The sequence below is a fragment of the Symphalangus syndactylus genome, chromosome 6 (genome assembly GCF_028878055.3).
Source record: "Symphalangus syndactylus isolate Jambi chromosome 6, NHGRI_mSymSyn1-v2.1_pri, whole genome shotgun sequence".
Taxonomy (NCBI): Eukaryota; Metazoa; Chordata; class Mammalia; order Primates; family Hylobatidae; genus Symphalangus; species Symphalangus syndactylus.
Genome location: NC_072428.2, coordinates 35,297,332 through 35,324,819, shown reverse-complemented (window position 1 = coordinate 35,324,819; position 27,488 = coordinate 35,297,332). Strand labels below are relative to the sequence as shown.

Sequence of the window (27,488 nt, the reverse complement as noted above, 5' to 3'; positions counted from 1 at the left end):
ACCAGGTGTGGTGGCTCACACCTGTAATCCCAGCACTTTGGGAGGCCGAGGCAGGCAGATCACAAGGTCAGGAGATCGAGACCATCCTGGCTAACACGGTGAAACCCTGTCTCTACTGAAAAATACAAAAAATTAGCCGGGCATGGTGGCGGGTGCCTGTAGTCCCAGCTGCTTGGGAGGCTGAGGCAGGAGAATGGCATGAACCCGGGATGCAAAGCTTGCAGTGAGCCGAGATTGCACCACTGTACTCTAGCCTGGGCGACAGAGTGAGACTCCATCTCAAAAAAAAAAAAAAAAAATTTCTTCATCAAAAGAGATTATTAAGGATGTGAAAACAAAACCAAAAAAAAGGAAGAAAATATTTTTAAATTATGTATCTTGTAAAAATTTAATGTCCAGAGTATACAAAGTACTCCTATAACTGAACAAAATGACAACCCAACTGAAAAATGGGCAAATGATCTTAATACACATTTCTCCAAAGAAGATATACAAATGGCCAATAAACACATGAAAAGATACTCAACATCTTTAGTCATTAGGAAAATTCAAATTAAACCTCCAATCATATATCACTTCATACCCCACTGGTTATAATTTTTAAATAAAATTCCTATCCTATTAGAAAATAAGGGGAAAATAAGTGTTGGTGAGGTTGTGGAAAATTTGGAACTCTTGTATATTGCTGGTGGAAATATAAAATCATTCAGCTTGATGAAAATGCCAAAAGCAATTGCAACAGAAGCCAACATTGACAAATGGGATCTAATTAAACTAAAGAGCTTCTGTACAGCAAAAGAAATTATCATCAGAGTGAACAGGCACCAACAGAGTGGGAGAAAATGTTTGCAATCTACTTATCTGACAAAGGTCTAATATGCAGAATTTACAAGAAACTTAAACATATTTGTGAGAAAAAACTTCATCAAAAAGTGGGCAAAAGAGATGAACAGATACTTCTCAAAGGAAGACATTTACACAACCAAAAAACATATGAAAAAAAGTTAAACGTCACTGATCATCAGAGAAATGCAAATCAAAATGATAATGAGATACCATCTTACGCCAGTCAGAATGGCGATTATTAAAAAGGCAACAAACAATAGATCTTGGTAAGGCTGTGGAGAAATACGAACATTTTTCCACTATTGGTGGAAACGTAAATTAGTTCAACCATTGTGGAAGACAGTATGGCAATTCCTCGAAGATCTAAAACCAGAAATAGCATTTGACCCAGGATTCCCATTGCTGGGTATATAGCCAAAGGAATATAAGTCATTCTACTGAAAAGACACATGCACGTGTATGTTTATTACAGCACTATTCACAATAGCAAAGACATGGAACTAACCCAAATTCCCAACAATGATAGACTATTTGATAAAGAAAATGTACATATACACCAGGGACTACTACACAGCCATAAAAAGGGACATGATCATGTTTTTTGCAGGGACATGGATGAGGCTGGAAGCCATCATCTTCAGCAAACTAACACAGGAAGAGAAAACCAAACACCACATGTTCTCACTCATAAGTGGGAGTTGAACAATGAGAACACATGGGCACAGAGAGGGGAACATCACACACTGGGGCCTGTTGGGGGGGTGAGGGCAAGGGGAGGGAATTTAGAGGACAGGTCAATAGTACATCAAGCCCCCATGACACATGTATACCTGTGTAACAAACCTGTACATTCTGCACATGTATCCCGGAACTTAAAGTAAAATTTAAAAATGAAATTTTGATTAAAAAAATTAAAAAATAAAATCATGCAGCTGCTGTGGAAAACAGTTTGTTGGTTCCTCAAAAATTTAAACACAGAATTACATGTAATCCAGCAATTCCTCTCCTTGGTTTATAGATAACAGAATTGAAAACAGGGACTCAAACAGACACTTGTATGTCAGTGTTCACTGCAGCCTTATTCAAAATACCCAAAAGATGGAATGAAGCCAAATGTCTACCCATGTATGAATGGATAAAGAAAAGTTGGTATATGTATCCAGTGGGATATTATTCATCCATAAGAAAGGAATGAAGTTCTGATACATACTACAATGTGGATGAGCCCTAAAAACATATGCTATGTGAAGGAAACATGCACAAAAGGACAACTATTCTATAATTCCACTCATATGAAATATAAAAAATAGACAAATTTATTGAGACAGAAAGTAAATCAATGGTTAACAGGGGATGGCGGCAGGAGTCATGGGAGTTATCGCTTAATGGTTACAGAGTTTTTGTTGAGGCAATAGAAAAGTTTGATTAATAGTGGTGATGGTTGCATAACACTGTGAATGTATTTAATGCCACTGAATTGTGCACTTAAAATGTTTATAATGGAAAATTTTAAAAAACAAAACAAACCAGGTAGCTTGGTCCTATTTCCAAAGTCTGATTCAGTGGGCCTAGGTTGGGACCCAAATCTTTTCATTTCTAACAAGCTGCCAGGTGATGGTGATGCTGCTGGTTCTGGGACATGCTTTAGATAGAAACATAACAAGAACTCCAGGGCCGGGAAGAAGAATCTTGGTTTCAAGGGATGGAGATCTGAGTTTGAATCCTGAACATATCTCTTTATTATAGCTGTTGAACTTGTGTTACTTTGCTTTTTGAAGCTCATGAAGTTACTCTCTTGCTTAAATTCTTTCAGTGACTCTTTATTGCGTGTCAAACCAGTGTAAGATCTGGTCCTTGCTGTCCTCTGCAACCTTCTCTCATGCCGTTTTCTCTTCTGCCCACCATGCCTCAGCCACACTACTCTTTTTATAGTTCCTTGAACATAGCAGGGCCTTTTCACCTGCTTGTGCCCAGGACAGTTTTCATTCGGTTGTTTGAAATGCTGTCTTCTTTTTTTTTTTTTTTAATTAATTATAATTTGTATTTTAAGTTCTAGGGTACATATGCAGGATATTTTCCTGGAGCACCCTCTCTTTGCAGGTCCTTCACCATTACTGCATGTATTGGTTAGCTATTGCTGCACAACAAACCCCTAAAACTCAGGGGCTTATATCAATAAGCTCACAGGTCTGCTGAAAAATTGTGTTGATAAGGATCAGTCTTGGTTGATCCCCTCTAGATTTACTCATATGCATGTAGCTGGCTGGTGGAGTTGGCCAAAGGCTGACTTAACTGGGATAGTCTCGGTGCCATGGTGATTAACTCCTGGCTGGGGCAATGTTGGTGACTGGACCATGTGTCTTTCATTATCTAACAGGCCAGCCCGTGGTGCTCGGCAATGTTTCAAGGTAGAGTAGATGCTCACGAGGCCCTTGAGGCCTAGGCTGGGAACTGGCACACCATCACTTCCACAGTGCTTTACTGATCAAAGCAAGTCACAAGACTAGCCCCAGGCTTAAGGGGTGGGGAAACAGACTCCCCGTCTTGATGTGAGGGTGTACAAAGTCACTGTTCAAGATATGTGAGTACAAATGGGGAATCAGTTTGCAATCATTCTATCACATACTTTCCAACTGAAACATCTCCATTTCCTTCCTCACACTCACCACAGTTTGAGAGTATAGGCAGGGCTGGCTTCATAGGTCATCAACCTGTGCAGTCCCACGGGGGCCGTGCTTAGAAAGGTCCTGTGATTAGATTAATGTCCTGCTGTTGCCCTCTTCAATTGTTTAGTAAATTTTGAACAAGGAACTCTGCAAATTATGTAGCAGGTTCTGAGTACAGTTTATGTGGGTGTTTATTTGTTCATCATTGGTCTTTCTAGATTATAAGCTTCACCAGGGTTAGAACTAGCTCTCATTCAGCAAGTGCTTAGAAGTACCAGGTGCATAACTGGCAGACAATATACTGTTAATGAATGAGTGTACCAGTTATGAATCTATCTTCTTATTTGTAAAGTTCCAGGGATGTCTTTCCTGAAGGTAATGCAGATTATATAAGAATATGTATTAAAAGCAACTTGCACATAGTACGTTTGCAACACATGTCCCCATCCCTTTTTAGTATTTAAGCACATAAAAATGCATTTCTAGGCATTTAATGCTCCCTGTATGTTTAACTGTATACTGTAGAGATGAAGGCACTCTTCCTGTCTTTTAGGAATTTCTGTTTTAGTTATGAGGATATGATTAAGAGAAACAGAACAGTTCTTCCTATTATCTATTCCAGCTTGATGAGTGTATAATTCTCTGTAGATATAAAGAACCTTGTGCTTGAGCTCAAATACCTGGTACAGACAGATAACACAAAGAGCGTTCAGAGACTTGGACAATCATTTTGCTGCAGAGGTGGGTTATGGGAACGTAGAGGACAGAACCAACAGTTACTGAATGCTTCCTATGTTACTGACTTTGGCCCTGCATATATTATCTCAGTTAATTACATTTCAGCTTCAGAGAAATCCTACTAAGTTAGTAATTTTTATCCCCATTGTATAGGTCAGGCAGTTGGACTCAGAGATTAAGGATGTTGCCAACCTTATATAGCCCAGAAGTGATGGAAATGGGATTTAGACTCAGGTCTTTATGATTTCAAAGTCTTTGCTCATTCATTCAACAAATATTTATTAAGGGCTTAACCTGTGTTTCCAGAGTTACCACTGTGTTGATTAAGGAGACATGACATTTAACTACACCAGGTACCACCAGGAGACAGAATTTGTCTTTTTCTGGGTTTCCAGCTTCAAAGAATAGGTGATCCCAGTGGAAATGTCAGAAGGCGATGGCAATTTCACACAGCCCATCTTCCTAGAGTGCAAGGTGGTTCTTCCTGCTTCCTAATGGGAGTGGCCTCATGGAATGGCTCATTACAAAGATACTTCCATGGGGCAGCTTTCAAAACTCATCTTCTCCTTAGAATCCTGGATGCCAGGCAGTGCTTCTGGCCATCCTTTTATGAAAAGAAATGGCTGGGGTAGGGGAAATATGTCAGTGTCTCATTACAAAAATTACCTCTTGATCAATTCAACACTACAAAAATCGCCCTGAAAAAGAGGCAGCCACTTCTCAGGTGAGAGTCAGCATAGCTCCAGGCTTTTAATATTTATCTTGTAGATGCTGCCTCATGGATTCAACAACCACATCTGCTGAATTGCCCCAGAACTAAAAATGCTTATGATGTGCTTTCAGATTAAAATAACATTATTCTCTATTTTAAATATTATTATGTTGCTTTATAGGCAAAGTAAAAGCAAAAGCTCCTCACTTGTCAAACCTAATTTCTGGACCCTGGTGGATCCTTGTGGATAGTGCAAAAAAAAGTGCTGCTGATTAAATAGCAGAGGATGGAATCACTTGCTTGGTGCCTGGTACATAAGCCTCTGGCATTAGGTAATTCCTGTCTGAGACACAGAACACAAGCTGGGAATTTCTTCACTTCAAAACAGCGTCCAGTTGAGAAAAGCTGGCCAGTAGTGATAGGCTTATCTGAATCTTCTGATTGTCATAGATTTTCGTTATCAAGATGGTTGACTACCCACTCAATTTCCCTTTGATGCATTCTAAGCTGATTATGCTGTTACAATTTCAGAGGGTGAAAAATAAAAAAATGAGCCCACGTGAATAAGTTATAAGGATGCTTCAGGGGTTGAGTGTTCTGACAGTTTCTAAATAGTTGAGGCCTCAGGGAGACTTTTCATTCCAAAGCCTTTCACAGAGGCCAAGGCTTTCCTGTCTTTGTTTCTCTGTCTCTGTGTCTGTCTGGTGAACTTGGGTCTGAAACCTTTCCCTTACCTGGACATCACTGTCTCCTCTAACAGCTGAGGTGTCACTGGGAAGTGAAATTGATTACAACTTTTTAAAAATTCCACAGCTGTTGTTTTTACCTCAGCTGCTTCCCATAATTCCACAGATGGTAAACATATGTTTATAGACACATTGAAAAAGAAGCTATATTGGATTCCTCCCATCTTTAATTCTTATTTTTCCTTTCATGCAGAAAGTCAAAGTCACAGAACTGGGGAATCTTACACATTTGAAGATTAATATTTCTGTGCATTAAGACTTTGGAAACAGCAGGACAGCTAATGATATGCTAATGAGCTGACAGTTTTTATTGATCATAATGAAAGTCGACAAGTATCTGTCTTGGCTGTTTTGCATGCTGGAATATTTTATTAACGTCTTCAGGGCAGAAGTACATGATTGGTTGTATTTTGAAAACCCTCCTGTTGAGTTCCCCAGGTCCTACTTTTTGTTAGCCTGTTTCCAAAGCTTGAGTCCCTGCCAGTTTATAAACAGAACACATCTTCATCCATATATTTACATGCCCAGCAGGAAACTCTCCCACCCCTTTTTCCTCTCTCTTTCAAAGCAATTTGTTTCAGTATTTTAGCATACAAAAAAATAGAACCATTTTCTTCAGTGTAAACAGAGATCTGCAGGGAAATAAGAGCGTTAAAAAAGAATTAGCATTTGTTTGGTGGTGAAGCTTCTTTCATTTGTATCAGAAAGCTCTGCATGTTTAGAAGAGCTTGCTTAATCTTAGTTATTCCATACACAAGAGGGACCTAATTGGATAATTTTCTAATTTTTTAATTGCATCTTTCTATATTTCTTAATGCAAAATGAGAAACATTCTAGGAATAATAGAAATAATGGGCATTAGTTCCCTAAACATTAAAAATCTATAATATACAATGTAGCTGGTGCAAATTTATTTTTCAGCGCATGGTGAGCTGACAGCAGGAGGTACAGGGTGGCAACAGGTGGATTAAACAAAAGGAAAAAAAATCCATTTTTCTGCCGTCCATCCGTACTAATAGTAAAAGCTTATTAATTTTGGGCTCTGTACCTTAGGGATTTATTTAGGGCCTCAGATCAGCTGAGGTTCATCATTAACTAACAATAAGAAAATGGATTGTTTAGCAAATTAATAGTATAAATAAGATTATGGGGGTTGGGGGCGGGGGAGGAATATTAGGCTACCTAAAAAGAGTTCTGTTTTCTATCACTGAAAAACTGTCTTAAATTATTAGCATCTAATACAAATAGTTCTGCATGTTTGATTAGTATCTATCAAGGCAATTAAGATAAAATCTCATTTTGATAACAAGACCTCTTTGTAGCAACATGTTGTTAGTTCGTGTTAAGGGGATCCCTTAAATGGTATATTTTTACCTACAGCATATTGTAGTGACCCAGCACTGGTTTTAGAGTGTTGATCAAAAAGTGTCTGGATCTGTCTCTAGCTATTGATAAACAAGTCTCAATCGATTTAGAAAAGTTTATTTTGCCAAGGTTAAGGATGCTTCCATGACATAACTTCAGGAGGTCCTGAGGACATGTGCCCAAGGTGGTCCTCATGTATACCTTACTTTATACATCTTAGGGAGACATAATACATCCATCAGCACATGTAAGATTTACATTGGTTTGATCTGGAAGGGGAGGACAACCAGAAGGGTGGGGGCTTCCAGGTCATACATAGATTTAAAATTTTTCTGATCGGCTATTGGTTGAAAGCGTTATCAGTAGTAAGGAATGTCTGAGTTCTGAAAAGGGGTTGTGGAGAAGAAGCTTTTACCATGCAGATGAAGCCTCTAAGTAGCAGGCTTCAGGGAGAATATATTATAAATGTGTATCATTAGACCTAAGGTCTGTGTTGATGTAAATGCTGGAGGGGTATAATGAAGCATGTTCAACTCCTTTTCCATCATGGCCTGAACTAGATTTCCGGGTTAACTCTGGAATGCCCTTGGCGGAGAGAAGGGGGTTCATTCAGATGGCTGGGGGCCTTAGAACTTTATTTTTGGTTTTCAAGAGTTAGTAGCCCTGTAGTATATAGCCTAGGATTAAGGTATCCTTTAGAAAAGCTACTTAGAATATCAAAGCCTTAAATTTCTCATAGGTCATATGACCTGGTGATCTGGTCCTAGAGAAGTAATTCTTATGGAAAGTATCAAAATAACCTCAGACAGTTTTCAAAATAGTCAGGACTGTTCTTTCAACCTCTTCCAAAATTCTGATATATACCCTAAATTAAAAACTAATGCCCTACGTGATCTTCATAGATCCTAACTGTGCTCAAAATTATGTGATTCAGTATTGTATAATTCATAGTTTTCAATAATTTGATGCTTTAGAATATTTATTGTGTTTACTATGTGAAATCTACTACAGTAGGAACTTCAGGGGATACTAAGATGAAAATCTATTATCTTTGCATTCATGGTGTTTATAATACAATCTAGTAATTCTGTTGGGTTTTATTCAGTTCCAAATCAGTGAGATTTTACTCTATTTATATATGAGTTGGATGCAATAATTTTAACCATTGTGAACTTTTAATGAGTAAACCCTCTTGCTCCAAAAGAAGCAAATGGTTGACAATAGAGCAGAATTTTTCAAAGTGAGGTCCTTTTACCACTCATCAGAATCATCTGGAAGAGGTTTTTTTTAAAAAATGAATATTCCTGGGCCCATTCCAATCCTACTGAAACAGGATCCTTTGGGTTGACACAAGAATCTGAATGTTAAGCAGATACTCAAGGTGATTTTCAGGAACTTGAAGTTTGAGACACATTGCCAAAATGAATAATATGAAATAAAGCGTAGGTCTGATAAAAGGAGATCAAATGAGGTCAGCTAATACAGGCCTAGATAGAGTTGCATTTTTCAGTTAAATGTAGATACATTTAGAGTTAAATGAGGAGAAATAATAAAAATTTTGTCTTTTTATCTCTTATCTCCTTTGGGAGAAGTTGTAGTGCTGAAAGGCACATTTTCATCTGTGGAAATCCTCATAGATGATATATATATATATATTTTTTTTTTGAGAGGAATAAGGCTGATTGAGGTCCTTTGTAGTTTTATACATTATAAAATCCCTTTTGTAGTTTTATGAAGAAAACTACATGCTTAGCAAATGCTTCTTTTATCAGCAAATGTCCTGGCAGTAAATTGTCCATATAGCAACTTAATACCAGACCTTCTGATTCTTATTCTGGGGAAGGTGCTGGGATATACATAAATGTGTGTAGTCACATGCATACACACACATGCACTCAGACATCCTTAGATTATAAGTGGTATCTGTAGGGTATCACCACTTTTCTTTTTATCCAGCATTGACTTACAACCATTCAAATAAATTAACTTTCCCATCTTGATTCATTTAGTAAGAACAAATTTTCATGCCAGCATGTGGGCTCACCTCTATGACCTTTCCTCATAAAAAATACCAAGTGCTTTGGGTTTTTGTGTTAATGAGCATTGGGAAGCTGTCAGCTTTTATTTCTGTTTTTTGTTCAAGTCAACATCATTGACCTTCACCTAATGATCTATGTAACATACACACACAGGTACCAGCGATTAAAAGTGGAAAGACAGGGAAGTAAGGAGAGACGCACACAGAGGAAAGGTGTGAGGGCAGGCGATTTGTAATTCATAATGTCACCAAAATGAGTAAAGTCACTTGAAAAGGAAAAGGAAAACTGCTGTGTGCTGTATTTTCTTGCTTTAGGATTAGTGGGATGGGGTATTATTTTAAAATGAGTTTTCAATTTGGTTTTGGAAAGGTATTTAAAACCATGACACGTGCTCCAGGATTCTGAGTACCCTTTTCCATGGATGATAAAAATAAAAATAATCTAGGGTCTTCTGATGAACAGGTATGGATCCGATCCTTTTCTGTACATATACTTCCACCAATTTCGCATCACCTTGGGTAACCAGCTGCCCTGGTTTGCCTAGGAGCCTCTGTTTTAGTGCTGAATTTTTCCATGTTCCAGGAAATACATAAGATGGAAATCAATAGTTTTGTCTGTTCACATTCTTTTATTATTATGTGAAAAGTAATGAAAGCATAGATGTCTAAAATGTGACAATTTCAGTTTGGAGGCCTGTTTCATTGACCTAGAACGTGAGTGCTGGGCGGATCTTTTTTCATCTAGCACTTCTTTTCCAGATGAAGCAACTGGGGCTCAAAGAAGGTGGCTAACTTATTGCCTAAGTCTGCACAGTTAGCTAGAGACAGACCCAGAACTTGAACCCAGGTTCTCTGACTTCTAATCCATGCTTGTCTCAAATTGTCACATATGCTTGAAAGTGTGATAGCCTCTCAAAGGAGTTAATTTGTTTTGAAAGACTGAGTAATTTCATCCCAGAGAGAAGTTAATTCATTTAGATTGTGCTCCATTAATTGCTCCCTGGTACTCCTCTGCAAGAGATTATGAATTAATACTGAGGAGCAGTGGCAGAAACTTCTTCCCCATGGGTAGGCTTTCTTCTCTCATAATCACAAACAATGCATCATCCTTGAAGAGGAAGAGGTTAATAAACATATAATTCTGTGGAAGAGGTGCTGTGATCCTGTTATTTCTATTAATATTTCTAATTAATATTTTTTCTTGAAATAATAAGCCAAAAACAGCATTTGCTAATTGCCTTCTGCTATTTAGAAGATGAGCACATATATGTTAAATGTTACTCCCTCTGAAAGACTTGCAGCACTCTCTTAAGCCTATATTTTATTTATAGAATAAGCTCAGTATTCTGAACCAGCTTCTACATCTTCCATCTGTTCTGTAATATCTCTGCCATCAAATCAGAAAAAAACCCTAACAACAGAATTTTGAAATTCAACTTGAAAAATTCAAAAGCCAAGTCAATATTTTCATTGAGAGATGACAGCCCTGATGACTTTCTTAAATTTGAGCTATTCTTCCAGACTGAATTACAGAATTAAAAGACCACCTTTTACTCTTAAGACTCATCAACAAAGACTCATGTTACTCAATTAGTTGAGGAGCAAGTATTGTTATGGAATTTTCCCAGTGTCTAATTTTATTTCCATGGCTAAATGAATCAGTAGAAAAATTTTAGCCTAATATGTTTCTATTATATTTCTTCCCACTTTAAAAAAATCCTGTAAATCAGCAATATTTAATATTCCAGGATGATTAGGGCATTAAGGAGAATTTTTATTGAATGAATGCTTTTTACTGATGTATCTTTGCTGTTATAATCTATAATTGGCATTGACTAGTGGTAACTAATTGTAGCTTTCTCCACATAAATGTACAATTCAAGATTCCTGAAGTAGGATGCTTTAGAATAATTCAGTATATACTAAGGCCAGCTCACCCTTTGAATGAATCAATTTTGTTGAAAAATAATCTGACCTGCCAAGAGTATGTGATTGCATAGGGGCCATTTGAGCTGGTGACTGTAATCTTGATTGCCACCTGTCTCTTCTATTATCAAGGGGATCATCCAAGATGGGAAGATCATCTTTATGCCGAATGGATATATAACACAGTGTCCAAATCTAAATCGCAGTAAGTAGCCACTTAAAGCATTGTGATGTATTATATAACTTGATCATATCAGAGAAACACATCTGGAAAGATAGACCCAAATTGTTTACAGTGTTGACTTCTGAGGTGCTGGGGATAATGAAAGAGAACTTAGTTTCTACATTATATAATTCTGTGTCTTTAAAAAAATATGTATCATTTATTGTATAAATCTGTTTTCTTACTGCTGATAAAGACATACCCGAGACTGGGTAATTTATAAAGGAAAGAGGTTTAATTGACTCACAGTTCCACATGGCTGGGGAGGCCTCACAATCATAGTGGAAGGCAAAACAGGAGCAAAGTCACATCTTACATGGTGGCAGGCAAAGAGAATGAGAGCCAAGTGAAAGGCGAAACCCCTTATAAAACCATCAGATCTCCTGAGACTTATTCACTACCATGAGAATAGTATGGGAGTAGCTGCCTTCATGATTCAATTATTTCCACCCGGGTCCCTCCCACATGTGGGAATTATAGGAGCTACAATTCAAGATGAGATTTGAGTGGGGATGCAGCCAACCCATATCATTTATTGAATTAAAATTTGAAAAGAAGAGGGTTACATTAGCAGGTTCTATAGGTAGATATAGAAAGATATGTTTAATATATATTTTTAAAAACTATTCCTTAAGATTCTTGACCTGGATGAGAGTTTACTTTTTCTTCTTCTATGATACTTCACATTTTTAAAGTTACCTCCCTATAAAAATGAGAGTTTAATTTTAACTTTAAAATGTCATGTTGCCTTTCCTTTTAGTTAACAGTGCCTTTTTCCTGTTCCTTTCTTTTTGCTTATTAAAATAGGAAAAGATCCAGACTTGAAATCCTCTGTGATTTCACTCAAATTTCAAAGCAATATTAACCACAAAACCCCCCAAAACTCTTCTACATAGTCACATATCTACTGTTTTAAAATTTTATTTCTTATATTAGCACAGTATAAATATATATATTTTATATTTTCTTTATTGAGCTTGCCCAACCTGCAGTGATTTCTTAAGCCTGGTGCAAGGAATAATGGATTTACAAGAGCTTTTGGCCAAGATGACTGCAAAAGTAGGTATCTAAATTTCATTTGTGATGTTTCATTTCTTTTTCTGTTCTATCTGGAATTTGCAGTGATATGTTATAATGGAAACATTTTTAGCCTTGGCATCTGCTATATGTTACTACAAAAATATTTTATTCTTACTCAGAATAGGACTACCAATAGTAAACATAACCATTTCTGTCTTTGCTGCTATTAAGCTGTATCATAATGTTTACTTGAAAAATGTTTGGAAGCAAGAGGCAATATGTATCACTGTAGATTCCGTGGGAGTGGGAAAGGAATTTGCCTATTGGCTATCAAAGTAGTAACACTGTAAGATGATCTATGGTCAGAGTCACTGCTCTTATCAGCTAATGCATTTTGGATGTAAGAATAATTGCCAGTAATCGGAAGGGGCAAAATAGCTATTGTTAGGAACAGATTACTTTCAAAGGAAGGCGTTATATTACATTTTTAATGTATAATTTATTTCAAGGCTGGTCCTGAGTTAAACAGCAAAAGAGGCAAAGTTTGCCTTTCAACACCTTCAGTTTTATAATTCTGCACCTTTTCCTCCTTTCCATTCCATCATCCACTTAACAAGCATCTTTTGAGGACCTGCTGTTTGCTGGGCACTGTGTTAGGCACAAAGAGGCAATAGTGAAAAAGACATACTTTCTACCCTAGATATGTTCATACTGAGTGGCAGAGCCAAATGTGTAAACAACTAAGGGCTTTAATATATATTCATAAAGTGTATATTCATAATGAAAAGCCCTGAGCCTTGTTGAAAAAGACACTGAAAAAATAGAAAATGTGGCTAATGCTGTTGTTATGATACCAATCAGTTGTGGACATGAGTTCCAGCCTAGGGCGAAGAAAGAATTAGGTTGGGCCTAAGAGACATTATACTCTGCAAAAGGAAGAATTTTAATAACAGTGAAAATGATACATTAATCCTATTGTACCTGCAGCTAAGACTGCTCCCTACCATCAGCCATGGCACATGCAAAAAAATTGGTGGGTAGGTAGTGTTTGTGAGATAAGGCTATAGTTTGGACCCATGGATTGTGCTGCTGAAGACAATGTTTCTATTTCAAACTGGGTTTTTGGCTAAGCCAAGCCCCTTTTTGTCCGGAAAGGAGAGATGGAAAACTTTTGTAAGAAAATGATTGAGACTGAGGCTCAGATCTGAAGCATTAGCTTTTCATTTCAGAGTATAGTGGGAATGTGAAACGCGGGTGATTATTTACCTTCCCAGCTTGTGTTACAGAGAGGCTTTTATTTCATATTGTCTGGAGCAGCTTGATCTCAATACTGTTAATTATATTTTAGCATGCTACCAAATTTTTGGAACAAGAAACATGCCACTCTGTCTCAGGTGATTGTGGTTCTTCATTCTCCAGCTTCGAGGACGTCGTTTGCTTTCTCATTGTTTCCCATTGCAGAGAATGTCATTTTTCTCTTTTTAGCCACACATCATCTAGGAGCCACACTGAGCTCTATTCTCAAAACATTATTATGTAAAATGACATTTGTGAGGCAGGTATTTAATTGTGGGCAATTGCAAGCAGCAAATGGTTTAATCCACCTTCTAAACCTCCCTTTGGCACTTTGGCAGAGTTTTAAGTCTGTTCCTTCCAAACCGTATATAGAATTACAATTTGAAAACTGAGTACTTCCATCTTTGCTGCGTAATTTGAAATCTATGATCATCTAGAATAAGCGTTGGCAAACTTTTTCTGTAAAGGACCAGCTAGTAAATTTTGGGCCTTGCAAGCCACGAGGCAAAATCAAGGATATTATGTGTAGACTTAGTTCATTTAAGTATAATAATTTAAATTATAACTGTTGAAAACTATAAGAACCATTCTTAGCTTATAGGACATACAAAAGTAAGTAGAGGGCCAGATTTGGTCCACTGGCCTTAGTTTGTCAACCGTTGATCTAAAAGAAATGGAAAAGCCAGTAATACAAGCATTTACTATGTATTAGTTAAAATGCTTAAGCTTTTATATCCACTGTCACCTTAATCTTTACCACAATCCTTTGAGCTTACTTTATTAGTCTGCTTTACAGATGAGATGACTGAGGTTCAGGAAGGTCTGATAACTTTTCCTAAGAGAGTAGATGGCAGAGCTGGGACCTAAACTCAGGTAGTTAGATCCCGACAGTTGAATCATGGTGAGAAACTTTATGGTTTGACAAGAGAGGGTTAAGAAGAGAGATAAAAGATATAAATAGGGAGTAATATTACTCTTTCTAACCCTCACCATCCACTGGCAGGAAGATGGAGATATTACCAAGAAAGAGCAAATAAAAAGAAAGGAAAAGAGAAACGAATGTTTGATCATTTTATTGAGCTGAACTGAAGTTTTCAGATCATACCTGTTTGGAATGAAATGTGTGAACATAGAGCTTGTAGTAACTTTTCAAAGAAGAAGGTTATGGCAAGAGCAAGGTCTCTTTTTTATTGTGTTATTTTATTATATTTTTAAGAACAATGTCTCTTAATGCACACTTTTGGCTATGAGCTGCTTGTTTTCCTTGGAAATAGTGAAAATTATTTGACATTATTTACTTAAGTATTTTCAATCCAGATTGCTCAGAATCAGACTGCTACACCTAGGATAGGTCAGGTGAAGTCTCAGGAAAGGATTCTTTAAGGATTTTCAAGGAAGATTTTTTTTTCCTTCTAGCTGATGCCAAGGTCTGAACATGAAAGTTTTCCTTCTGTGCCTTGAGCAAGCCTCCTTCTTTTTGTTCACTCTAACACTGAGGGTATTGCATGTTAGGCCAAATCTTTATATAGGGGTTTGCTTTAAGGTACCCAACTTGGGAAGATACTTTTCCTCAACTCTGTCCCCCCTATACCCTGTGCAACCATCAGGGTGGAAGCTCAAGGGCTCTGCATTTCATCAGAAATCTTCAGGATGTTGTTGTCTTTGGTGCTCACTTATTTCCTGGGACCCCTGCAGTCACTTTGTTTTGGCCTCTGTGACTTTCTTTCTTCCTTTTGTATTAGCTCTGTGACAATTTTCAAAAGTTTTTATTTATATATTGAATACAGCAGTTTAGTTGGCTCAGTTGGTGAAGTCCTTCAGGGTATGTAGTCTGCTATCTTGGTGGAGGCGGAAATGTAACTCGCTCTTTTGGCAGATGGAAGGAGATGGAGTCTGGAGATGTCAGGCAAACTTGAAGTTGAATATGGTTCCCAGATGCAAAAAGAATTCTATGACACTAAATTTATCTGGGCCCAGTCTTTGTTTTTAATTAAATAGGCCGATTGTGGCAGAATTTAGTTAACAGGGCTGGAGGTAATTTTTGGAGTTTTGATTTGAGTTGTCCAGCAGTTCTGATTAAGATGAGTAGACAGTCATATAGGCCATAGTGGAGATAGAGAATGGGCTTTAAAGTCAGGCTGATATGATTCTGAGTCTCTATTTTATAATTTCCTTGGATATTTGTAGCTTTGAACAAGTTATTCGACTTGTTTCAGCATCTGTTCCCCCATATGTAAAATGGTGACAATTATTCCTGCTCTTGTACAGATTCCGTGAGCCCAGGTAAATGAGGTTTGTTGCATGGCACACAAATGTCATTCAATAGGTGGTGGCTGCTGCTGTTTATACTCTTAAACCTAGAAAATATAGACAACCATGGTGGGATGATGGTTCCTTAGAGAAAATGGTCCTTAAGAAAATGCACATATTCCCCCAGTGACTTGAAATCACAAAGTCTGGTAGAGCCTGTGCATTGCTGTCATGACCCTAGTCTAGGAGTCCTGGAAAACAGCAGGAAGTCCTTCCTCTTGGGTCAAGGTGGAAACCCTGGAGCCCTTCCAGAGAGGAAGCTCCGTGTATAAGCTGGAGAGGAATTGGTAGTCAAAGTCAGAACCAAACAGATGTAGATACCAGATCAGCCCAGAGGTCTGTGTGGGAGAGCTCATTGTTCCTTTTCTTCTTTTAGGGTTAAGCATGCTGGCAAGTGACTGTGCCCTTGCTTGATACAGGACAGATCATGGGAGCAGCCTGCACTCACATTCAGGTGACAGAGGTCAGGGTAGATAAGAGCTCTCTTGAAGAATTCTGGCATTTTGGCAACACTATACTTTTTGTAAGGCAGAGAAGAGATGGGGCTGCTACCTCAAGTAATAACCCTTTTTTGTCCTCCTACATTTCCCTTAGTGATCTACGAGCATCAGCCACTCCCCTGGCTTACTCTGAATGTTCTCTCAGGTGGTTTTGACATTGTGGGAACTACCTACCTGCTGAGAACATTGTGATAGGGTCAGGCTCTGTCCTGCTATCAGATCCCAACTGCACTGTAATCCCATTCTGACTTCAAGCTCAGAAAGAGGAGATACGAAAGACTGGGACTTTCTTGATTACTTCTGTTTAAATATTTGACAAATCTATGCATGCAAATCTAGCAACACTTGGAGTGGCATTTAAGCTTGTGACATCTTTAATTTTGAGACTTTCGTTGTTTTGAGGAATTCAATAATGATTTTTCAATTAAGCTTGAATATTTAACAATAGAAGCTTCTTTTTTCCTTTCATATAGCAAATGCCAAATAATTGGTATTTCGAAGAAAAGAAGCAATCCACCACACAACTAATGTACTTAGATCTGTTCATTGACCTCCGACGATAAAAAAGGCCTCTGTTGTCTATCTTTCATTGTGTAGAGTTCAGAATAAATGATTTGGTCCATGGTTGCTTAGATAAATGCATAAACAAAAGGAAGACAGAATAGAAATGTAGATGTGATACCATATCTTTTGAATCTGCAGACAATCTTAGAGAAAGTGGCAGGTAGTATAGAAATAGCTTTCGAAAAAGAATGTGTATAAATTCAGCCTGCTAATACCAATGACAGAAAATGTAATTCCTTTTTTGATTCACAGTTGTTTGTCTCCTTTATTGCTGTTTTAGGATTTAGCAGGAGTAAAAGGGAAGGCAAGAGGTTACATGAAGTATCTTTGAAAAATTAGCTTTTTGCCTTAACATCCCTTTGCCTTTGGGTCTATTTGATATGCTCTTATTATTACAGATAATAGGACTTTTCAATGTTGTCAGAAAAGGCTACAAATATTAAAAATAAAAACCACATTCAGAAGGGAAACAAAATCAGCCTTGAGAATAGCATTCATTATATTAAAACTGACATTTTCTTTGGAATTGAGTTTTATAGGTGAGCGTAGCTCAGCTTTGTGGGACAGTGCTAGAAATTGCCACTATTACCCTTAGGCAAGCTCCTGGATTTTAAGAAAGCTCAGATAGATATAGAGTTGCCTTTCGGGCCATTTAGTCTTTAAGAAGTTCCCTTCTTGGAGTGATATAGACACCAGAATTGTTCCAGATTTTCAGAGTAAGGCAGGTATGGGTCCTCTCACAAAGGTACACAATCCTGAGACCCTTTTAGGAGGAATGCAGATCTGGTTCAACTCTGTTGTTCAATCCAAGGTCGTATATCTGTTACTGCCTTGTGTAGGAACTACTGGGGCTATAGAAATGTAGTAAAGATAAGTGATAAGTTGTTACTTTCTTTTTATTGAGGTTCCACATCTGTAGATTCAACCAACCATGGACCAACAATATTCAGAGAAAAATTCCAAAAAGTTACAGAGTAAAACTTGAATTTTCCATGTACCGAATACTGCATTGAATCTATGTGAATGAATTGATGTTTAGACATTGTATTAGTTATTATAAGTTATCTGGAGATGACTTAAAGTATATAGGAGGATGTGCATATGTTATATGCAAACTATACTATTTTATATAAAGGACTTGAACATTTTCAGATTTTGGTATCTGCAAGTGGCCAAACCATATGCCATCATCCCTCAGTGTCCAAGAGTATCACCAAACTCAGAAGTGTATTTTATCTGTTTCCTAAAGCATTGCCAAATAACTTAATTATCATAGATTCTATAAACTCTATGATTAGGCTGGAGTTTTGTTGTATTAATTTATTTATTTACTGAGATGGAGTATCGCTCTGTTGCCCAGGCTGGAGTGCCCTGGCATGATCTTGGCCTGCTGCAACCTCTGCCTCCCAGATTCAAGAGATTCTCATGTCTCAGCCTCCAGAGTAGCTGGTGGTGCCTGCCACCACACCCGGCTTTTTTTTTTTTTTTTTTTTTTTGCATTTGTAGTAGAGACAGGGTTTCGCCATGTTGGCTGGGCTCGTCTCGAACTCCTAAACTTGGGTCATCTGCTCGTCTTGGCCTCCCAAAGTGCTGGGATTATAGGTGTGAGTCACTGCACCTGACCTAGGCTGGAGTTTTAAATGAAACATAGATTTTTAGAAGATCATGCATATTAGAAGGAGTGATCGGAAACTAATATTTCAGGCAGCGTCAACTCTTAGTTCTTTAGGGGCTGCTCATGGTGCATGGTGGTTGGTCTAAGATCCTATTTGTTGTTTTTTCTACCCTTTGCTACCACCCACAAAAGGCAGACAAGGGGTAAGTTTTCTTGAGAAATTCCAAAAGCTTGGAGGAAGAGGATGAAATAAATGACAAAAACAAAGGTTAGAATTACATGTGGATTCCATTTCCAGAGAGCAGTTCTGGTATGAGTAAGTCAGAGGAATGTGTATGAAATGGAACCATAGTTAATGTAGAAAGATGGTGGAAGTCATTCCCTAGGTTTATCTATTATATCTAAAATAGTGGCTCAAAATAATCTTAGTTAGATCAAAGGTTGAATTGATCTCCTGTATGGGGAAAAGACATGAAAGGATAAACAAGATTGAGAAGGAAAAGAGAAACTCAGATAGTTTTCTAGGAAATGATACTTGTTTTTCAATCATGGTGGTCTCTATGTAAGGGAAAGGAAAGGGAGAGTAATATCAGTACTAGGTTGAGTTACTCTTTCATGTGGATGTGACAGTAGACAGATCATATCAAAGTGCTGTATTTAAGGTTTTTTTGCACCGTATTTTTGAAGGTAAACTGGAGTAGGCTGTATGAAAATTGATCAGAAGAGAGGCTTGGAATCATATCATGAGAAGCTGTTAAGGGAACCCGGTGGTGCCAAGTGTGGTCAAGACGGCAGGATAACCTCAAATGCATGAAGATTAGGTTTGCTCAGGATGGATTACAATGAAAACCTAGGTATGGCAGGAAAAAAAAAAAAGATTTCACAGCCAAAACCATGAAAAATGTTTCAAACATTGAGAGCTAACTGAGAAAAGTGGCTTTCCTTGGAAGATAACACATGTTTCTCCACTGGAGATGAGCAAAGGCTAGATAATCACTTGAGGTTTCTTGTGAGGATATTCAAGCTTTATAATCCCTTTCCAGCAGGACAGTCTAAGACTCTGTGATTATTGGCAATGACTGGGTGGCCTAGAAAAATAAAAAAGGTTATTTTACAAAATTCTGATCTTACCTGGGGGTTTAGTTACTTTTCCTGACCTTCTTCTAAGCACAAAAATGAATTCCTGGGGCATTCTGTTTGGGGGATCCGCTTATGACTTTTCTTTTTCTCTGGCCCCAGCTCTCCAGAATTTTTCATCAGACAGAAGGCAGTCACTTCCTAGTTTGTAAACCACTACATTCTAGTTAGTGTGTGAAGAACATAGAGAGGATAGTGGGAGATAAATGTAAGTGCCTCCGAGTTCCTAATTAGATCGCCTGTAAACATCATAATGAGTCCTTGAGAACACATTCATTATGAATGTTTTTGTGTGGGCTTGAATGGAAAGCACACACATTTATGAACACCCATGAGGTTCCTGAGATACAGTTTAATGTCTCGTTTGGTATTCATTAGACCATGATAGCCAATATGTCTTCAATTTAGAGTGATTCCACTTTGTGTAAAAAAATTTTAAAAGACAAAAAACAGATAATGCTAAGAATCAATGAACTGCTCTGAGCATTTTTTTCTCTTCTCAGAAGGATTTTTTTTTCTTGTTGCTATTAGCTTTGTTAGGATGATGCAATTGAATTACAGAAATTACATTCAGTAACTCTTGTTTGCAGCTAAATTATGCAGAGACAAGACTTAGTCAATTGGAAAACTGTCATTGTGAGAAGACCTGTCAAGTGAGTGGACTGCTCTATCGAGACCAAGACTCTTGGGTAGATGGTGACCATTGCAGGAACTGCACTTGCAAAGTAAGCCTTTTCGTAAATAAATACAGTAAAAACAGTTTTAAGGGGACAGGTTTGATAATTAGAGTGTAACCTGGTTCTTTAATAAATAATGTTAACTCTAAGAATTGTTAGGTTTTTACCTAGCACCCACTAGCCATACGAGCAATTGTGAAGCAATGTTGGAAAAGTGTCATGTCTTATATGAATACTTGGAAATTAAAATCTGCTTTCCCTTGCCAACACACTCTAATTTGATTTACTGTGCAATGTTTGGAGTTCGAAGGTTGGGATATAGTGGAAAGAAGGGACTCCTTTGATTTTCAAACAACCTAATGGTTATCCTTATTAACAACCAGAATAACTTAAAAAGGGGAGTTTAATTATTCTCTACATGTTTTTATTGTCTTTTACAAAGTGTATCCATCACCTGTTTCAAATAATTGCAAGGCATTTCCTCCCTGACTCACTGTCACTGTCAGGATATCCATTAGTTGTATATCCTTTCATCTGTTTCAGTGAATTATAACGTCCCCCTCCAAAAATTAGTATGTAAACCCTATCCAGTTGAAATTACTTGATAAATATCTGAAAATGCCATTGTTTGTCTAGGAAAATACAAAACAGATTGTTAGAGCCTCAGAAATGATTGACAGGGTCTGCAAATGTGTTATTTATGTTCTTATAAAAATAGACTTTTTGTTTTTCTGCATAATCTGGTTAGCACACGTGGGCAGGTAGGATGAAACCAGTGATGTATTTCAGAAAAGTAATTGAGGTGGTACGGGTCATTCGGGCTGGAGAAAACACTTTATTTGTGGTCCTGGAGTGGACTGGGAATTCTAATACTGTTTCTGTTTCCCTGATGAGGTTTCTGGCAGGAGATTTGAATGATCTCCACAACAGGAGCTATCAAAGGATACTTCTGAGATTATGTTCCCTGTCCTTCCTTCCTCAGAGTGGTGCTGTGGAATGCCGAAGGATGTCCTGTCCCCCTCTCAGTTGCTCCCCAGACTCCCTCCCAGTGCACATTGCTGGCCAGTGCTGTAAGGTCTGCCGACGTAAGTACTGACTGAGGGTCAGACTGGCTGTCTGTGTTTTGAGATTTATTTATTTTCCCTGTTTTTCTGGACTCAACTGATTGACATTGATGAAATGAAACATTGGCAGTTGATGTAACATTAAATATACGGTAAGAAGAGCCACAATATTTTAATCACTTGCAATGTGGCAGACACAACGTGGGCTATTTTTTTTTTTTTAACTCCTCACATCAACTGTAATTACTATTCTTCTTTCATTCTATGTGGAAGGAACGTGTGTTCACAGGGATTAAGTCACTTGTCCAACAAGTGGGTGAGGCTGATCTGTGAATTCACAACTCCAAAGCTCCATGGGCTTTAGTCCCCTCATTCTAAATGATCAAGTTAAAGGCCAAATTCTCTGTTTTGGCTTTCTGAGGTTTTGGCTAGATTCTCCTCTTGTTAAGGGGCCTTTGTTAGGAACTTCAGAATGAAATTCAGTTAAAATACTGAAGCCGTCATTTAGAACACGTGGTATGTGCCATATACTGTGCTGGATGCTTTAAATCTACTAGCTTAGTGAATTCTCACAGCAACTCTTCAGGGAGGTATTATTATTATCCCTATTTTACAGGAAGCTGAGGCTTAGGGATGTTAGCTTACCAAGATCATGAGGCTGGTGAGTGGCAGAGGTGAGACAGAAAACTAGTTCCGTTGACTACAAAGCCCATAGCCTTTTTATCAATCCATATGGTCCTCTACAGAAAAGGAGAGTTCTGGTCAGAAATGTATGCTATGGATAATTTTCATGGTCATTTATTTACCAAAAGAAACACACCAATGTCAGTAGCCTTCAAAGCACAGTGGTCTATTATTCTGTCGGGAACAGCATGTCACCTATTATGACACTGAAAGCGGGAATAGCAGTGAAAGTGGGTTGCAGCAGCCAACTAACTGTTGAACTTTTCAAAAAGGAATTTTGTAATCTTCCTTTTTTTAATGGTGGGCACACTGCACCCATTGCTCTGGGGGATGTACTTGGAGTTGCTCTAAAGAGGAGAACTTTCTTATTTCTGTTCCAAGAGCTTTTGGAAGTCATGTCTGGCGATATAGGCAGCTCAAGTGTCTGGATATTGAATTATAGTTTGATCCCATGATGGAGAGAGTTGTTAGTAGGTACAGATTATTTGTTTTCATTCTTGATATTCTTCAGCAGAAGAAGTTGAAAAACTATTAGGGGCCAAGCACGGTGGCTCACGCTTCTAATCCCAGCACTTTGGGAGGCCAAGGCGGTTGGATCACCTGAGGTCAGGAGTTTGAGACCAGCCTGGCCAACATGGTGAAATCCCGTCTCTACTAAAAATACAAAAATTAGCTGGGTGTGGTGGTGGGCACCTGTAATTCCAGCTATTCTGGAGGCTGAGGCAGGAGAATTGCTTGAACCTAGGAGGCGGAGGTTGCAGTGAGCTGAGATCACACCACTGCACTCCAGCCTGGGCAACAGAGTGAGTCTGTCTCAAAATAAAATAAAATAAAATAAAATAAAATAAAATAAAATAAAATAAAAGGGAAAGACTATTAGGGATATATTAAAAAATGTGAGATGTTTTAGTCTATCGTTTAGAGTTCCTGCTCAGATCTCTGAATACCATCTCTTGAAAGTTGTTGTTTAAACATGGAAGTAATGAGTCCTTCAGCAGGTTTGTGTCTTAACTTTTTGACATTTTTTTAAAATTATAAAAGTACTGTGCTTTTGGCTTAACATTTTGAAAACACAGAGAATGATAAAGATCAAGATGGAAAATTCACCCATAATACCTCTACTTAGAAACACTCTTGAAATTTTAGTGGATGTGTCGTTTTTTTTAAAAAAAAAAAAACTAATTATATTTTGTGTGCAGCTGAGGTTGTACTGTGCGGGCAATTTTATATTCTGGTCTGTTAACTTGCCATTATCACTTAAATATATCATTATGTTTTAAAAACTGCATAAATGTCATTTTCGTGAGCTTCATTGTTTCCCATTGTTTGGCTGTTGCATAACTTTTTTTTAACCAGTCCCAGGTCATTGATATCTAGATTGTTTCCCACTTTTCACTATTATAAAGTACTCCTAAATACCATGTTTTGTATAGAAAACACATTTTTGTATATTTTTGTATTTTATATTTCCTGAAGATAGAATTCTTCAGGCTAGAATGACTAGGCCAAAGATGAACATTTTCAAGGCCCTGGATACATATAGTTAAATTGCCCTCTCACTAGATGTGTGTGAGACAGTCATTTTTCTTTATGCTAATTTGTTTGATAGTTTTAGGTTTTTAAAATTATTTCAGAAAATAACTCAATTTTATTAAAATGTTGATACACACACTAAAACATCGGTGTGTTTTGTTTTTTTTCCTTTGCATGGAATTCATAGCAATTTAGTTAGGTAGCACTAATTTTCTCACAGCTCTGATTGGTAGTTTGATGTGTTCAGAGTTTAATAAAGTGGGAATACAAATAAATTATTAAAACACTATTCTAGACAAACTTAAAAAGAAATGATACAAGGTACCTCTGGTAATTAAAAGGTTGAGAACCTCTGGGCTGGAGGGCTTTCATTTCTTACTAGTTTTTAATAGAAATATAGAAATATGCATTAGGTGATTACTGAGTACTGGTGCCTGGAATAATGATGAGGAATCCTTCCCTGCTTTAGGGGAGCTCACTTTCAAGGTAGAGACGTGGTTTACAGTGTCTGGAACTGTAAGTGCACTAACGTTAGGCATGTATATGGCACACTGTTGGAGTACAGAAGGATGGCCTGGGAGGGAGGGGTAGAATACCGGGGGAAGGCCTGGCATGCTTCTTGGAGGACGTGGAGCCAAGTTAAATATTTTGAACCTTCTAGAAGTTGACTTTTGTGGGTTAAGCAGTGGGGTGGAGAAGAAGAGAATGAGGATTGCTAGAGCAGAGTTCTAACACTAATCAGTGGAATTTCTAGATGTTTTCAATGTCTTCATATCAGAAACATGATAGAGAATATTTACTTTGGTTGTCCCTTTTAAATATAAGTATGTGAGGTAATGCATATGTTAGTTAGTTCTTAGCCATACCACAGTGCCTACGTATTTCAAAACATCATGCCGTAGACCATAAATATGCATACCTTTGGTCAGTTAAAAAATAATAATAAAATATAAAAAAAGACAAAGAAAAAATAAAGTGTATCTTGTATGAATAACTCATAGTCAAATCTTGTTTTTTAATCCAGTCTGACAGTCTGGATTGTATTGTTTGGACTGGATCATTTAATCCATTCACATTTAATGTTGTGAGGGATATAATTGAAACTACTGTTTCCTGAATACCATGTTTTACCTTGGGGTGGTTCCTTATTTTGATTTTTTTCATTTTTTTGTGGAGCTGCCTGAAGTAAATTTCTTATATGTGAATTTAAAGAAAAATGCCCAAGCTTCTCTCTGACTTTAGGTGGGGTAGTATTCTAGGGACACCAGGTAAAGGTAGGGATATGACAAAGGCAAAATGAGCCAATATATAAAAGCAGATTGTGTTGTCTCCTCACTCACTGAGTGTTCACGGACTTCTCTTGGCCTTGGGAACTGCAGCACTTACAGATGAGGGCATCTGTTTGGAAATAGGAAAGAAGTTTGTCTAAGCATCCATGGCGGTACCGAAAATAGTGAGGAGTTTCATTCCTCAAACACTTGTTGGGTGTCTGTGCTATTCAAGGCATATTTAATATACTTGTTTGCACATTCAAATCCTTTGGTGAACTTCTTAAACTTGGAGGTTTCCAGGGCTCCACCTAGACCTACATAATCACAATCTCCAGGCATCAACGTTCTGAAATCTGTATTATTTTGGTAGACAGATTTGAGATCTACCAGAGATAGGAAGGAGGGAGGAAGATGGAGAAAAAATATTTCTTCTATGCAAAACAGTATGTGTGAAGGAATAAGAGTGAAAGAGGGAAAGGGAAATAGTGTGTTTGATGATAACACAGGATTTATGTAGGTGAGAGGTTGAAATAGAGCTGCAAACGTGAGTTGCAGATAGATGATGAAGATTGTATGCCAGTGAAGCCATTCAGTAATCCTTACTGAGGTCCTTCTGCCAAACACTGTTGTCAGTTCTGGGGGCAACAGTGGACACATATGGATCATTTACTCTGACAGGCATATATATAAAATGTTTAACCATTTTATATATATTAATTCATTTAATTCTTCCAATAACTCTAAGTAGTAGGCTCCACTATTATCCCCATTTTACACACGAGGAGGTGAAACACAGAGAGGAGAAGTAACTTGTCCAAGGTCTCTCAGTTTTGGGGGAGCCAAAATAAAGCCCTGGCAGTCTGGCTTCAGAACCCAGTGGGATGCTCTTGACCTGTTGGCTCTACCCATTGTTCTCCAGAGAGATCTCTGTTACAATAAAGAGTATTATTTCACATGAACACTATGGAAGACACAGAAGTCACACAGAGAAGGGAGTGATTAACTCCATCTGAAACGTACATATGTATGTGTGTGTTAGGAAAACATCATAGGTAACAGCTGAGCAGAGTATTGACAAATGAAGAGGAGTTTTCCAGGTGTACAAAGTAGGTAAGAACATAACTGCCAGAGGGAATTGCACACAGAAAATCATGGAAATAAACCAATGTTGGTTTTGGTACTCCAATCAAGGTTTTAATGCAGAGTTGTGGCATAATCAAAGATGTGCTTTTAAAAAGGCTACTGCATCAAGAGAGCTGGAGGTGGTGTGGGATATGGAACTTGGGCCTATTCCAGGTGGAGGTGTTGAGGCTGGCAGGCAGGCACAGCCTGGGAAGATGCAAAGGAAGGGAAGGATGTGAGTGACAGCCAAAGGAACTGGCACATTAGAGATACTCCACAGGTATTGTTTTGCATGAGACAAATGGATCAGGGACAGAGTGTCTGTGAGGGAGAGATTGCCAGGTTTTGAACAAGAGCCTGTGGGAGACTCATGGTGTGATTAACAGAAATAAGACAGGTGGAGGAAGCAGTTTGGGGAACAATACATTCCGTTTGACATGTTTGAGTTAGAGACGCCTGAGGGTCAACTAGTTTGATGTGGGTGTCTTGCTCATAGAGGTTGTATCTGAAGCCAAGGCTGTGAATTAGCTCACTGAGGGAGGAAGGATCCTTGGGTGTTCAGTCTCTCTGATCTGCCACTCTCCTTTAAACTGTAAAACAGTGTGCTGATTTTGACATTCTAGGCCGCTGAGTACCAAGGGATGGCTGGAGTGTGTGCAGGGTACAAATACCTAAATAAAGATAGGGAAACCTTACATCCACATCTGACAGGGATGTCAAGCTGTACCTGTCAATTGTTTATTCAGTGTGCACCCGAATGGCAAAATTGTCCAATCATTGCACCAGAAAAATCAAGGTCAAAATTGAAGGGCCAGGGGTCTGTCGGTGCAAAAAGATACACTGCATAACTCTTTATATCCTCAGTACATTTGTTTCTGACATAATGGAGAAGTGTGTGTTGGTGCTAGGTTTCAATTTTGTGTTTGGGCACTGTGAAATATTCTAGTTTGCATGTCACCAGTGTGATATGAAGAACTTTAGGTATCCATTTACATTTCTAATCACACTGAAAGCTGTTGCAATGGAGTCCCAAATGCCCCAGCCAAACGCACCAGAGCCTGACTCACCTTATGCTTGAATTTCCTCAGACATAAAAAAATAAGCCTTTTGGCTATAGATCAAGAGGTTGGACAATAAGGGCTGATGTTAGGCATAAGGAATGCAGTGGCAGGGAAGGAGGGCTGTTGTCAGAGAAGTGAGGATGAGTATGAGAAAGCAGGAGAAATTCTTGTGACCTCCAGTGGTGATCCTGAAAGTCGTCCTAAGATAATTTCATAGATACATACATTCTGCACCAGTGCCAAATTGCAGATGGTTGAGGCCTGCAGTAATATGTTGATCTCATTCACCAGCACCAAAGCAGCCTGCTATGTGAGGACATAAAGTTCAGTGGACATTTAATTTTTATAAGAGACTGGTGGATTCGAGGGGTGGA

General features: G+C 38.1%; 1 protein-coding gene across 5 annotated transcripts in view; it reads left to right on the top strand.

Annotated features, from left to right (window-relative positions):
- Positions 1 to 27,488, top strand: part of NELL1 (neural EGFL like 1) — a 932,871-nt gene that overhangs the window by 244,628 nt on the left and 660,755 nt on the right. For all 5 annotated transcript variants that reach the window (XM_055282142.2, XM_055282141.2, XM_055282138.2 and 2 more), the window contains 4 exons: positions 11,170 to 11,242; positions 12,237 to 12,319; positions 20,293 to 20,427; positions 21,362 to 21,464. In XM_055282142.2, the coding sequence (XP_055138117.1) occupies positions 11,170 to 11,242; positions 12,237 to 12,319; positions 20,293 to 20,427; positions 21,362 to 21,464 (394 nt within the window). The remainder of the gene's footprint in view (positions 1 to 11,169; positions 11,243 to 12,236; positions 12,320 to 20,292; positions 20,428 to 21,361; positions 21,465 to 27,488) is intronic.